Source organism: Solanum dulcamara, chromosome 10, assembly GCF_947179165.1.
Source record: "Solanum dulcamara chromosome 10, daSolDulc1.2, whole genome shotgun sequence".
In the NCBI taxonomy this organism is placed as follows: Eukaryota; Viridiplantae; Streptophyta; class Magnoliopsida; order Solanales; family Solanaceae; genus Solanum; species Solanum dulcamara.
In genome coordinates this window covers 70,277,479-70,292,145 of record NC_077246.1, presented here as the reverse complement: position 1 = coordinate 70,292,145, position 14,667 = coordinate 70,277,479, and the positions used below count along the sequence as shown (strand labels likewise).

At 35.5% G+C, this 14,667-nt stretch overlaps 1 protein-coding gene across 1 annotated transcript; it reads right to left on the bottom strand.

Moving 5' to 3' along the window:
- Positions 1-1,957: 1,957 nt before the first annotated feature.
- On the bottom strand, positions 1,958-12,657 carry LOC129870149 (protein MAEA homolog). The gene is made up of 7 exons (XM_055944770.1): positions 12,197-12,657; positions 11,297-11,491; positions 8,311-8,433; positions 3,671-3,856; positions 2,897-3,030; positions 2,402-2,588; positions 1,958-2,330 (listed from the first exon to the last, which is right to left on the bottom strand). The coding sequence occupies exons 1-7, from the start codon at positions 12,554-12,556 to the stop codon at positions 2,229-2,231; spliced, it is 1,287 nt and encodes a 428-aa protein (XP_055800745.1). The 5' UTR covers positions 12,557-12,657; the 3' UTR covers positions 1,958-2,228.
- Positions 12,658-14,667: the final 2,010 nt, after the last annotated feature.

The window sequence follows — 14,667 nt, the reverse complement described above, 5'->3', positions numbered from 1 at the left end:
CTCAAGCAACTCTTCTCTCTATATAATTTTTTACTCATTCTCAAATATAATTTTTGTTTTTAGTAGTGTAAAAATACTACTCCGATGATTCTTATACTCCGGGTAGTACACAAAATGCTCCGGCGGAGAGAAAACTAGGGGTTCAAGAGTGGTCATTGAGTTCTACAATTCGGAGTAAAGCTTCGAATTTCAGGTATGTAAGGCTATCATAGCATTAGATTGAGTTCGTTCATGCGCCAATAATTAAATTTATCATAATTGAGTTATAGTTGAGTTCTACCCTAATTCTTGAATTCTAAATGAGCTAATTCTTCTTTTATTGAGTTAGATATATTTATGCATTGAGATTATTATTATTTTTATCTCTCATATTATTGGAATTATTGTTCGTGGCTACTTTCCCATGAACCCTAATTGATTTGATGTTAATGAATATTTTTACACGTGTTTTGAGTAAAGACGTTGGCTTTTAATATTTATTGAAAAAAAGAGTGATTTGAATTAATACTATATATGTATTTTATTGAGTTTTGAAAGAGCAAAAGAATTGAGTTTTAAATGAATTTGAGTAAATAATGTTTTGAGCAAGATGTTTTGATGAGATGTAATAATATTTTAAAGTGTAATGATTGATGAAGAGGTAATAAGATGAGTTTGATGTTTTTCCAATAAGACTAGATGATGATGTTAATATGAGCACATATTTTGGGAGTAGTATTGAGCACCGAGTTGGGTAAGAGTTTAATGACTCAAACCCCAGAACTACATAATCAGTGTAGGATGAAGGTTATACCTCTTAAGTCCCAAAAAGAGGACTTTGATGATTGGATCCAAGATGGTGATGTCCTTTACCCTGGCAAGGTATTGGATGGATGTGGCAACGACATCACTTCGTTGTGACATCACTTCGTTGTATCATCACTAGCTCATAAGTGATGGTTGTCGGTTGGAGAAACTCCCAACTAAGTAAGCATTGCTTATTATTATTATTTTTAAACTTACATTACATATTGATGTTGAGATGATGTTGAATTCTGAATCGAGTCTTCTTGAGAGGAGTTTCTTGATATCTGTCCTTACTTTCCTACCATTTTACATACTCGTACATTCCATGTACTGTCATGTGACCAGGAGGTCACGGGTTCAAGCTTTGGAAACAGACTCTGGCATAAATACAAGGTAAGGCGGTGTACAATAGACCCTTGTGGTCAGGCCTTTTCCCGGATCCCGCGCATAGCGGAAGCTTTTGTGCACCGAGCTGCCCTTTGGACTGGCATAAGTCTCAAGTCACAGTTATGTTACTTTTTTTTTCTCCAATAATATTGATATTTAATCTAACTTGCAACTTCAACATTTCACTAACTAAGAGTGGCAATTTCAGCCCATTAAATGGATAACTCATATTTTTTAAATAGGTAATACGAATTGATCTATTTCAAAAGGCCATAAAAATATGGACAAAGTGGATAAAAGATGAATATTCATATAGACCCTTAGATCACTCAAAATTTCTAATTGCACTAAAAAAAATTGTATTTAAAAAAAAATTAGGGTGGGGCGGGGGCAAGGTAGAAGGTGAGTGGGTGAGGGGGTGGAGGGCGGGGGCAAAAATTTTTTTAAAAAAAAATTGGGCCGGGGTGTGGGTGTGGGTAGGGGGGTCCACGTGGGGTAGGGGTGGTGGGAGAGGGCCAAAAAAAAATTCTTTGATTTTAGGAGATTAAAGTGGGTTAGAACCATTTTAACCAAATCATATTTGACCAAATTCATATTTACTCATATTTTATATGGGTGAATTGTAATCTAATCCAATTTCATTGACCGTAAACCACACTCTTGAGTCAAGCCCGCATACGCCACCAACTGCAACTGATCAATAGTGAACAAGTAACATGCAAGAAAATACACTTCAGATCTCCTGCTAATTGCAACCGAGTTAGGCGCGTGGGGTGGAGGTGAGTGGGGTAAAAGCATACTATAGGATTAAAGGTATGCTTCTTAGCTGCCAAACTGACTGGAGATTATGGTCTCTCATGTATGCAACTGATATGCTGTACAGATTAAAGTTCACATCCTTATAAATTTTCTGCTTGCATGCAAGGATTACAGACTTGGTGGTTCCCATATGTACAATTGTCCCCTAAGAAGCTCCCAGAGCAAGTTTCTTGCTTGGGAGTTGATCACTGCCCACAATCTACAGTGACGGACGACAGTCCAATGAAAACAGAAACTCATGAAATGTAAGCCTTGACCAGCTCTGTGTAGTTGTAGGTTTGGCCTGTCCTAGGACACGTGATTCTGCCATCATTCATCTTCGCCATTTCTTCGAGTGCCTGTCATCACATAGATGCAAGTCAGATTAACACTGAAGGAAGTACAATTGTAGAAGCAAATAAAGGCATACCTTGGTGCTATAGACATAGTCATTAGGCAATACAAGGGGTGGATTTTCAGTATCCATCAGTTCTTTGGTTATGTAGCAAACGAGCTTCGAGTGATGCTGCTTTGAATATGGCAGTGGCGATGCTAATTTACGGAAGCTCTCCTGTGACAAAGGATCCTCCTTAGTGCAATCATCTTCATAACAGAATCTATAGATTTGGTCAAGGAGAAGTCATGGAGCAGATAAATATAAAATTTTCCTTTGGTTCCTCTTTTCCTTTTCCCAAATGAATATTAGGAACTTTGGCCATGGGTGCCAGTGAAAGTTTGAAAATATCAGTAGTTAGTAAATCTGAAAATCATTACCAGCTGACACTTCCTAGTTCCCACATGTAAAAGCATATACAGCAGACCACCCTCATTATACCGTCCACCTATGTAATTGATCATTTATATTAAACTACAAATTTGTATAGTGACAATATTTCCCTAGCAAAAAATCATGTGTTAAGGATACGGAGTTTTCAGTGCAGACAGCCCTGCTTGCAGATATATATTCAGCAAAGGCTCAAGAGTCATGCCATATAACTTGCAGAACTCTTGTTTGAATTGATCAATCAAGTAATCCCACTGCTTTGGTTCAAATAAAACCTGTAACAGAAACTGATAACTGTCAAGTAACTTCCCGTTGGTGCATAATTATCTGCAACTGCTTGTATTAGACTCAAGTGTGATTCTTCATATACAGCAGACAACCATCTCACAAGATCATGAAGAAACACAAGACCAATGAGGAAAAGTGAAAACAGACGTAAGAATTTCCATACATGATATCTGAGAGTTGCAGAAGCAATTCATAAATATTGTATTGCCATCACTTAAACACTTCAGATCACCACAATAAAGAAATTCTTACATGATCAACTTGTACAACACATTTTCTTCATGCTTTCCGACTGAACTTCCTCAGCTATTACTTTGTGTTTTATAAACACATGCAAACGCAAAAAAAAAAAATGCATCATCAAGCCATCAACAAGCATACATTATTACATATAGTAGAATAGTTCATTTTTCTAGTAACTCATTGCTCTAAGTTGAATTTATGCGACAAACTTATACAGCATCCAATAATGAGTTACTAGAAATATGGACCATATGTAATAATTCTTGAAAGCGCTGATGGTGAAAGAGTCAAACCTAATTGAAGAAACCAATCAAGTATTCTAAACTCATAACGCTCCAACAAAAAAATGCAAATATACAGAAAACTAGCACGAAAGACCTTAACCTTGTATGTTGTACATTCAGTATTACTCTTGAAAGCAAGTGTCGCCAAGACCCGCTGCAACTCTTTCATGTGAGTCGAACCCCAAGGTGCAAGATATTTCCGAGCATATGTAATGGCCCGCATCATGCTTTCAGCTCTTACCAACTCTATGAACTCTTGCAGTCTCAGCTGGAATTCAAATTTGCTCTGTCAACAAGAGAAGCAATCAGCACCTTGTATTGGCGGCACAATGATCCAACATGCAGCACTACTACCAAACTCCTAAGGGATCGTTTGGTAGCAGGATAAGAAACAAGTTATTCATGTATTAATTTCCGTATAACTTATACGACATTTGACAGATAGATAGGAAATAAGTTATTCATGTATAAAATTAATACAACGTTTGGTTGACAATTTTAAAAAATCCACATAACTAATACATGTATAAGTTATGAGGGAACGAACATGTATTATTTTATTCAGGATAGAAGTTGAAATAACTAATCCCTGAATAACTAATACCTAGATAAAATAATCATAGATTCACTCATAACTAACCCCTACACTACTAATACTTGTATAACTCTATCCAGCTACCAAACGACCCCAAGAGAACACTGTTATCCAAAGATATAACTCCGAAATTGGAGTTAGAAAAAATCCTCCCCATCTTCAAATACTTGACAGTTCTGCCTTTTCACCATTTTAAAATAAGAAAAATTGCAACTTATTTTATCTTTTTGTATATTTTTTTAATATCCGCATTTTAATTAAAGATAAATTAATCTAGATTGTGCAGTTCCAAAAAAAAAGGTCAAACTGATCATTGATATAGCAAAACATGTTAAATAAATTGGCACAGGGGTGTAGTTATACACGCAGATACTTTACTCAGTTTTTTTTTTTATATGCAAGTTGTGACAACATTCTGCAGTAGACATCCAATCATCTATCCAAGAACAGAGCCCAACTTACAGACTCGCAGGACCTAGTCAACTAGCAAGATTACTTTCATGACCATCTATCCTTTTTATTTGATAAGTTTCCTGATCATTTATCCTTCTGACATGTAACACATTGAAGCCTGGTATAAAGGAAGAGCAGTCTTTCTAGATACATCTGACTTTTCATTTGAAAGTATGCCGAGAACAGACATAAGAGACCACTAAGTGCATGGCTCTCTAAAGCAACTTCATCCAACAAAAAGGGGATGGGTTTCCGAATTACAAGCTCACAGCTCATACACCTTTATATTCAGGACAAACGTAAGCACAATTCCAAGCGATCATCCAGTTACATCTCAATAAAATGAATGAAAAGTATTTAAACTAGTACATCCTCTCTTTTTTTAAAATAACGTAAAGTAGTATTGAAACAGGACCAAGAAAGTACACAGGGATACAAGAAACGAAACAAGACCCAACCAGACAATCTTCTCTTCTTCTCTACTCAACAACTCCAGAAAATCCATGTACATCCTGATCAAATCATTGGAATGACAGATGGAAAGAGAATGCAGATATCCTATGGTTAACCTTTTCAATCAAGACAAAGACAGGATTCACCATTAGCCTCCGCTATGGTTGTTACCAGCTGCAATTATATTTTTGCACTACTAGTCTAAAATACAATGGCTATAGGAATTACTACTGTTGTTATGCCTTTACAACTCTGCTATGACTACTACAATCGTCAACATTTCAAATCAAAAGGTATTGCATTGTTACAGCAATTAATGCATTTGATGAACATCATCCAATGTCAGATACTCCTCTTTTAAGCTTTGATCTCCTGAAGCATTAAGTAGCTCATAAAATTGTATCATGCATAAAACTGCTCTATTGATAAGAGAAGATCAAGTGATCTACCCATTGGACCGCTGCTTTAAACGCGAGCCATTAATAAAGTGACAAACCAAAAGTTTTACATCACGCAAGCAGTCTATCCCTCAATTTTATTCCAAAACTGTGTAATAAAGATAGTGATATACCCCAAAACCCCTTTTTATGCTATTTTTCCATCAATAATACCTACTATACCAATAAAAAAAGCAAACCCCAAACCCATATTCTTTCCTCTGTGGATCTCATAACAATCTGGTGGGCAATGCTACAGTTAAGAGGGCAGATGCAGAGTCCTCGTGTATGCTTTACCAAGATAGAATTAAATCCTAAAGCCATTATACCCTGTATATTGGTCAAGGATTACCCCACTCTTCACAATATCCAATAATATGATAAACTCAATTCTGCTGGTGTGCATGCTAAGGTATGCTTCACATGCCATGTTTCACATTTGATGTATTATATTGGACAATATTATCTCTGACTGACTTCAAAATATCCAAGACTATGACTACTTAGTTCTCCTCGTGAGAATGCTTCACATCTGACGCAATGATCAAAAAGGAAACTGGAACCAGTGGCACCATGGATAAACTGCTGTAAGACAACCCTTAAATATCTACTCTCCACAAGATACAACAGGTCAAGAAAATCCATCTGCTTATAGTATCGCCCAACAGATAGTGGCCTGCCCCAGGATTGCATTAAACCCCTTTTATCAATTGCCTCTCTCTCTCTCTCTCTCTCTCTCTCTCTCTCTCCTCCCTCCCTCCCTCCCTCTCATGATTGTTGTTCATGCCAAGGGGTTGGCAGTACAGATTGATGTTGCTTCAAGCTTCAAATTACACATCAAAATGGATATCATTTCTTTAAGTAACAGAATTTAAGATCCATTTAGATGCTCAATGTACTGCACATTTTCTTGAGCTAACAGTCCCTTGAGTAAAAACTCTAGTACTTGAAGATTAAAATCAATCAGGGATCATCAGCTGGCTGCCTATGACCTTTTGCGTTGTCAGGTCAAAGTTGAAGAGATACTGATGACACTTCACAGAAAGATGAATTAGTATTATTCTCTTGGTCACTTCGATCTTTCTCAATAACATGTGGAAAAAGGTTGTAATTATGAATTCCACAAGTGAATTTATGAAGAATAGCAGACTGAACCTTTTTTTTTGGTTTGGTAAACAAGCAAACTGAACATATCAACCGGGTTAACATTTTTTGCAAGTTCATCCTCAAGAATTTCCAATCAGTATGTTGATCAAGATGGCCCTTCCACAAACCCATGCATAGGGGAAGCTTTGTGCACAGGGCTGCCCTTTTTTGTGTTAATCAAGATGGCAATGAGAAGATACAGATTTATCAACTCATAATTTGTGATTCCAGTTGTCAATAAATTTTTCTCCCTTATTGGGACTTTCTTCAAGAAACCTTTTAAGGGAATGTATTCTTGTTCCGTTGGTAAATAGAATACACAATTGAGATTTCTCCCTTTCTCAGGGAATTCAGAGAGAATGTATTCTGATGATTATGTAGTTCCTCATCAACCGATTGAGACATATGCATCCATTACTACAATAATCAATTCATCATGTTTGCCATCTTCACAAAAGCAGTACAGTGATTATGTAGCTTCATGATTCAGAAATCTACCATACCAATTAAGGAAGAAGAAAATTTTCTGGTCTGAGTGACCACTTAATCTAAGAAGCAACCCATAGCCTTCCACAGGAGAACACTCTTCATCTAAACCTCTTTTTTGACGTAAATTTCTGCAACTCAACTTAATGAAATTATTTGCCCACTGGCAGCTTTCTGACAGTCTTCCCTAACTATTCCCAAATAATACCCAGATTAAAGTTTCCATGATCACGGCAGAGGAAGAATTTGAAAGAATAACCTAATCCACACAGCAAAGCATGCATGAAGCAGCTGACATTTATTCTAGAATCCATGGCACATGAGAAACTCAAGAGGTGACAGTCAAATTAAGGTTTCCATTTTACGCGAAGATGCCTCTAGAATGGACATTCCAATCTTTAGAGCAAAGCAAGGACAGTACAATTAATTTCTGTAATCCATTGCAGATGAGAAAGCTGAAGAATTGCCTCCATCGTATAATCCTGCTAACCAAAGCACAAAAGTTCAAAACTCACCATCACTTTAAGCATATTATGCTCAAGATATCCTTTTTGTGCTGAAGGGGGTTTGAGATATCCTTCATCAGAAACCATGAAATGATACGAGTAGACCCAAGCAGAACTTCTGTTCATTCTATTGGTTTCAAAAAGTGGATATCTGAGGCTTTACAAACGCTAACAAACCATCAACACAGTGGAAGTGCCTTTCTCAATTAAAAAACCATCAGGCTTCACATAGGTTTTCACCCTTTCACTAACTTTTATCTATGTTCTGTACATTGGCAGCCCAAAACGTCTGAAGTCATCGAAATGCTATCTTTCTCTGACATACACTAATTGAATCTTATGTCCATCAAATTAGTCAGAAGGAGATCCACTCAACCCGGTAAACATGATAAGAGGCTGATCTGAAACTTTTCATGCTTTTTCATATTGAGCTACATAATTGAATAACATCTTGAAACCAGAATTAGTGGTTAGCCATATGAAGAAAATATGTAATATTAAAATAATGTTATACAAATGGACACTGTGGTTCTGCACAATAAATATGCATAGGACTAGAATGAATTATCACTTTTGTCACTGATTACAATACAATCATAGGATTGTTAAATCAGTAATAAGAATATAAAAGACACAAGCTCAAAATAAGCAAAGATAATTGTACCTTTGATTTCTTTAGCCTGGATTTGTTATCAGCACACCAGGCTAAAGCAGGAGTAACCTCCTTGTTTTGGAGAGCATCAATGACCTTTTTGGCTTCATGAAAGACATCAATGTCAACAAGATCCTAAAATAGAAAGGACCAAACTTAGTCACAATGGCTCAATGATTTTGCAGCTAAAAGAAATTCACAAGCACAATCGACTCTACAGAAAGAAGCATCAATGCTGGGTAGCTGACATGGTTACTTCATTATTCAAGACAACACATCAAAAAGTTAGATTAGACCAAGTGAGAAAACCAGTTCATGCATTGTATCACCTAAAAAGCTGTATTAAAATTTAACTACAGAACTTAAGCCTTCAGATTCTGTATGGATTAGGTTTAAAATGTCTATATTAAATGTCATAATGAGGTCACAGTGGAGTTCTCAACGATAGGAAATATTGCTTCACTGATGAAAACATGAAGTTAACAGTTTGTTGATGTGATGGGAGTAATCTGCATACAAGGTGTACAACAAAGATAGGAGAAAGTGCTATCAAAATGATAGTTGACTTCTCATCAAAGTTCAATGAAATTCCAAAATGGAATATTTGTTGAAACCATACAACAAAAACCCAACATACTCCTAAAAATATTATGGAAGCACGAACTACCAATTCTTGAGTGAAAAGTTCGGAAAAAGTGGCTTCTAGTTTAGACATACATTTTAATAATAATAATAAGGAGATGATCATTACCACAGATAAGAAAACAAGAAGTTGTTGAATGGTAGAGAATTGACACAATAGACACAACAAAGCAGGACTAGTGCATTCTTTTGGGTAAAGACAAAGCAGGACTAGTGGATTATAGGCCGCAAGGATGAGTAGACCAAGAACACACATTAAAGTGCATGTCAATCGTGCTCACTTAAAATCCTTGTACACCCTACAGGCAAACAGATTATAGTTTGGCACCACGAATAGATTATGCAAGTGCCTTGAACCATTTGAAAAAGGTGTTGGCACCATTGCAATTTAACCAAACTTGCTACATGGTAGCTTCTATAGGTAGAAGAACAGAGAGCAAAACCACTTAACTCAGTAACCTCTCGCTGAGTTCCTTCTTTAGACTTCCTGGTTGGGACCTTTCCCCACTGGATGAGACGTTCCCAATCACCACTGTTTTCCCATGACTTTCAAAAAGCATATTCCGGCTGGCCATTCCAATTTCACTACAAGTTTCGATCTTGGCAAGGAAGCCTCATTATGTTCTATGTTTATTTTTTTTTAGAAAGGTTAAAGATCCTCATTATTTTCTATTTTCCTTTATAGTTATTCATATACGTAGACAGTAGACTCATAGAATATGTGGAAAGATAACAGATATATCACCACAAAATGGACATTTTTAAAACATATCTAACATATATAATGGGAAGCTAAGAAAAAATGAAATCTAAATGGAAATATATTTTCCTGAATCGTGATAAGTTAGATTTGAATCTATTTTTAATGCCTTAAATATTCCATATAGCTGGAATACTTAGAAAGAACAAGGCAACCACATCCAGAAACATTTGTCAGCAGTAAGGTATCCGACCCAAAAAGACAAACATATTCAAGATAATTACTTAAAGGTTGGGAGCAGAAGCACATCCTAACCTGAGAAAAGTTGCTCATATCGACAACAAAGACATACAAGGAAAAAATAAAGCAATGGGACATCATGTGCAAAATACCCTATGTCAACTTCTGTTTAAAATCGAAACAAGCTACGGTTTTCAGAAAAGGAAGGATAAAAAAGCTTTCCCTTCCATATTTCCACCTTCCTCTTCAGTTGTTCCATAACAGATAAAGCAAAATATCAATCCTTCTTTACATTGGTATGCCTTCAATTTTTTTTGTCTTTCTATTCTTTTGTTTTCTTTTTATTATTATTATTTTGGACTGAGACGGACTTAAAATGGAGCCACATGGACAGCGAATATTCACATAGCTGATCCTAACTTGCTTTGGATTGAGGCGTAGTTCTTGTATTATTATTATAGGTCAGTAGGCACCTGTAGTCCTTATGCTCGACAATAGTCAGTTAAATAAAAACAAGAGTTAGTATTGCCCTTTCCAAATCCACATATCCCATCAACTGTCACTCAATAAGGGTGGAAAGAGTCAAAGACGATATAAAACCACATAAACAAGAAACTAAGAGAAAACTAGAAATAATTTAAATTTTACTTATGATGGAACAGAGAAAACTAGAAGGAATTCTTCCTTTTTAAAAGTAATAAAAAAATTACTATTTGTAGCACACAGGGAGTGCTTACAGAAAACTAGTCGGAATTCTAAGTGCAAGATGTATAGAGATCAATGAAGAAACATTCAGATACATTCATATAGAATGAACTCGTTTTTAATATTATGCTATGTTTGGTCGACGTGAAAAGAGGAAAGGTGAGGAGCCTAAGAGGAGATACATATTGGTTCTCCTGTTCGATAAGTAAGTAAATGTTGAGTTTGATACCCCTCCAGAAAAGATTTAAAGAGGATTTAATTTCTCAAAAATAGATCTAAATAGATTACATATCTATCACTTCCTTCTAATCGCACCAAACATCCGAAAGTAAAAGATTAATACTCCATCTAAGAAAAGTAATACACTATAGTTCCATTTCTTTACCCATCCTATTCCCTTGATGGTTGCAAACACAGTTCTAATGTACCTCCTAAACAACAAACGACCACTGAAAGTCAAGATCTTAAGTATAGTTGTTTCTTTTTTCAGGTAAACAATGACATTTCATAAATCAAAAGGTCAAAATCGGCCGTATACAAGAAGCACTCCAAAAAGTAAAGAACCAAGATCTTAAGTATAGTAATATGCTAGATCCAAGAAAGTTGTCAAATGAGGGGAGCATGTGTGACTCAAAAACTGGAGCAACAGGACCCTTTAACCATAATAAACGATACCATATAATAAAAGGTGAAAGAACAAAGAAAACCCACCTGGATGTTGCTGCTTTCAGCAAGCTTTACAGCAGTGTTATAATATGACATCCGCAGCATGTAATCCACCAGTATCCGCTTCAAACGGATGTTATTCCAGTCTGACAAATTTTCTGGATCAGCAGATTCTAGATGATCTAGCCGTGCTCTGCATCTTTGCGCTTGCAGGTTCTCTGTTCGACTCCCCTCTTCCAACTGATTGTTCTCACAATACAAAACATATGATACATCATTTTTAACTGCTTAAAAGGATTACTGAAGCTTTCAAAAAGCTTCGTGCTGGGTTGTTTTAGCTTCCAAACATATTAGTCACTAGCCGACTAAGTAAATGAGTAAATGGGATCCATTTTAGGATCCAATATTCGACAAAAAACAGAGAAATCAAAGACACACATATCGAAGTTCCGTTTACTTTGTCCAATCTTATACAGTAAAATGATTGTTCTCACAATATAAAACCACATTTACCTAATTTGAACTGGTCGAAAATCATATCTGAAGAATTTCAAAGCTACGTGTAGGAGTGTAATCAACTTTACAACAGATTAATCACTTCATGTTCTCTCTCTCTCTTACACACAAAAAAAAAATATAAAGAGTGAAAAGTTTTGGTTCTGTCATTCAATATCCAATCTTATACAGTCAAAGTATGATACACAGCTACAGACACACGTGCCTTCATCCAATCTTATAATCTAATCGAATATGATATATACACAACAGAGAGGGGAAATTTCGTTCCTATAACCAATCTTACATAGTAAGCCAACAGAAAAACATATCTAATTATATACATAATCAATCGTGTGTGTGTGTGTGTGTGTGATAGAAGTCTAGTTTCCTTAATCCAAATTTATACAGTAAACGAACAGAATTTCGTAATTGAGCTACTCTAAGTACCTTCCTTTTGAGTCCTTGCAATCTGGATACAAGTGAATTAAGGTGATGTACAGCATCATCACGGGACATTTCAGATTCAGCAGCATCTGAAACTCCATTGATAACAGCGGAGACTTCCTTCTCAACAATACGGTGATTAGCACGGATCGCCTTCTTGTAATGCTCGAAGGGAACACGAAGGAACTGGTGTTCCAATTTGAGCGATTCGGACAGCTGGTTCAGTTTTGACGAAGGAGCGTTAGGCGAGATGGCAGCAGCAGAGGCCGCCGCCGGAGCTGCGGAGGCGGCGGTTGGAGTGGTGGCGGCGCTGCTGGTGGTGGATGACGGCGAACTGCCGTTGGGAACCGTTTCCATCTCCATTAATGGAAGAACTGAAGCTAGATCGGAGAAAGTTTACGAATGAAGGAAGATTTGCATCGTTACCAAATAGATAGAGAACATCGAATGGTATAGCGTTACGGCGTCGTTTTGGCTTCGCAGAGTACTAGAGAGTCCGAAACCCATTTGAGCCGCAAAGAGATAAAAGTGACACAAATAAGCCATATTTTCAAAATGTAACTAAAATAGGTTTAGTGTAGAATTTTATTTTATTTTATAAAAAAAAATTAATAGCAGCCGTTAATTTTGGACGTCTAAATTTTAGTATAAAATGAAATTTTTTCTTACACTTTATAAAGTGGAATTTTTTCTTATACTTTATAAAGTGTAACTATTTTTTATACTTTATAAAGTGTAATTTTTTCTTACACTTTCAATTGTGTCTCTTTATGACCTCTTTATGCATCTTTTGTAGTGTTTGTCATATAATTATATTGATATGGCATATAAAAAAATTATTACGTTATATATTTTTATTTTGTTTAATTCTGAAGCTCCACCAAGCTATATCTAAGGATGGTCAAAAATTACACCTTTAACCTCTTTAATCTTCTATTTTTTTTCAGTTCAATCTCAAAAATGTCTTCTGAACCAAAAGTTAGAGTTTCAATTTATTGGGAAGGTGAAATTATACATGACGGAAACACCATTCATTATAATTTTGTCCCCAAACACAATGCTAAGTATTCACTTAATGTCCGGTTTTAAAAGTTTCTTTTATCAATTTATAAAAGGATGGGTGTAAATAGTACCGATTACGATTTGATTATAGTCGGAAAGTACCCAACTTCATTTTTATCACAAGGACAATTAAATTTCGGGAAGTGGATTATCTATAATGACGAATCATTGACCGTCTTTTTGAAGACTCCAAGTGATTACATAGATCAAATCAAGTTAACTGTGCTTGAAATATATATTGGGAGGAAGCCTAAGACTAGTCGACGTTCTTCTCCTTTATCGGATGATGTACATTCTCAATTAGAAAATCGTGATAACCTTGATGAATTTTCCATAATCCAATTCAATGATTTTCCTATCATGACTCATTACCAAAATATTTGTATGGGTCAATATGATTTTGATTTGAACAAAACTATAAATGAAAGTGACTGGTAATGCTCAATAATCATATTTTGACTATTATTTTTTGATTATTATTTGTTAATTTATATAGTTTATTATTATAATATATTTTTGTAGCGATTTACCTCAGCATGAGACGAAGATTGCTTCAAGTTATGGACTAGACAATGAATTTGGTCAGCCATCACACTATGGAATAACGGAAAATATTGGGACATCCTCGAATTTTCATGGCTCGCCTACTTTTGGTGCAGATTACTATTATCGGTACGTTGAGCACTTGATTTTTTTATTTAAGTAAATTATATTTAATGAGGTAAATATTTATACTTTTTACGCATATAGGAAAAATATCACGCAAGATGAGCCCATTGATTCAGTGAATATCGATGATCATGACCTTTCAAACTATGGCTTAGCTTCAGCCAGTGATAGTGATGATCTGCCTAATGCAGAGGTATCAGGAGATGATGTCTCATTTGAAGCATCATCTAGTGATGATGATTTTTTGACGCCCAATTGATCACCTAGACCAATATCCATGAACATCATTTCAAATCTTCCACTAATTTATATATTAATGTTGAATCAATAAGTAAAAGATGAAAAGAAATACATACCTAATTTAAAATTTTTGTGGGATTGTGCTACGGACTTCCAATTTTTCGAAAATCTTTAAAACGAACCTTCAATTTTTTGATGTGGGGTCGATCCTTTCGGACTTGGGACCATTTCTAGGGTTGAAGAGAGTGTGATAAAGGAAAGTGAAAGGTTTTGGTAAAATTGTTGGGTAAAGTGAAATTTCATTTTTAAAGTGTAAGAAATAGTTACACTTTATAAAGTGTAAGAAAAAGTTCTGTTTTACACTAAAATTTAGACGTCCACAGTTAACGGTTATTGTTAAAAAAAATTTATAAAACGGAATAAAATTCTACACTAAGCCTATTTTAGTTACATTTCAAAAATATGACTTATTTGTGTCACTTTTATCTCTTTATGGCTCAAAG

Excerpts from the sequence above, each read along its gene's own strand:
- LOC129870149 (XM_055944770.1), bottom strand. The coding sequence starts at position 12,556 with ATGGAGATGGAAACGGTTCCCAACGGCAGTTCGCCGTCATCCACCACC. Across the intron at positions 3,857-8,310 it reads CCAGGCTAAAGAAATCAAAG|AGCAAATTTGAATTCCAGCT; the intron begins GTACAATTATCT and ends TCTTGTTGACAG. Across the intron at positions 3,031-3,670 it reads CTGAATGTACAACATACAAG|GTTTTATTTGAACCAAAGCA; the intron begins GTTAAGGTCTTT and ends TTTCTGTTACAG.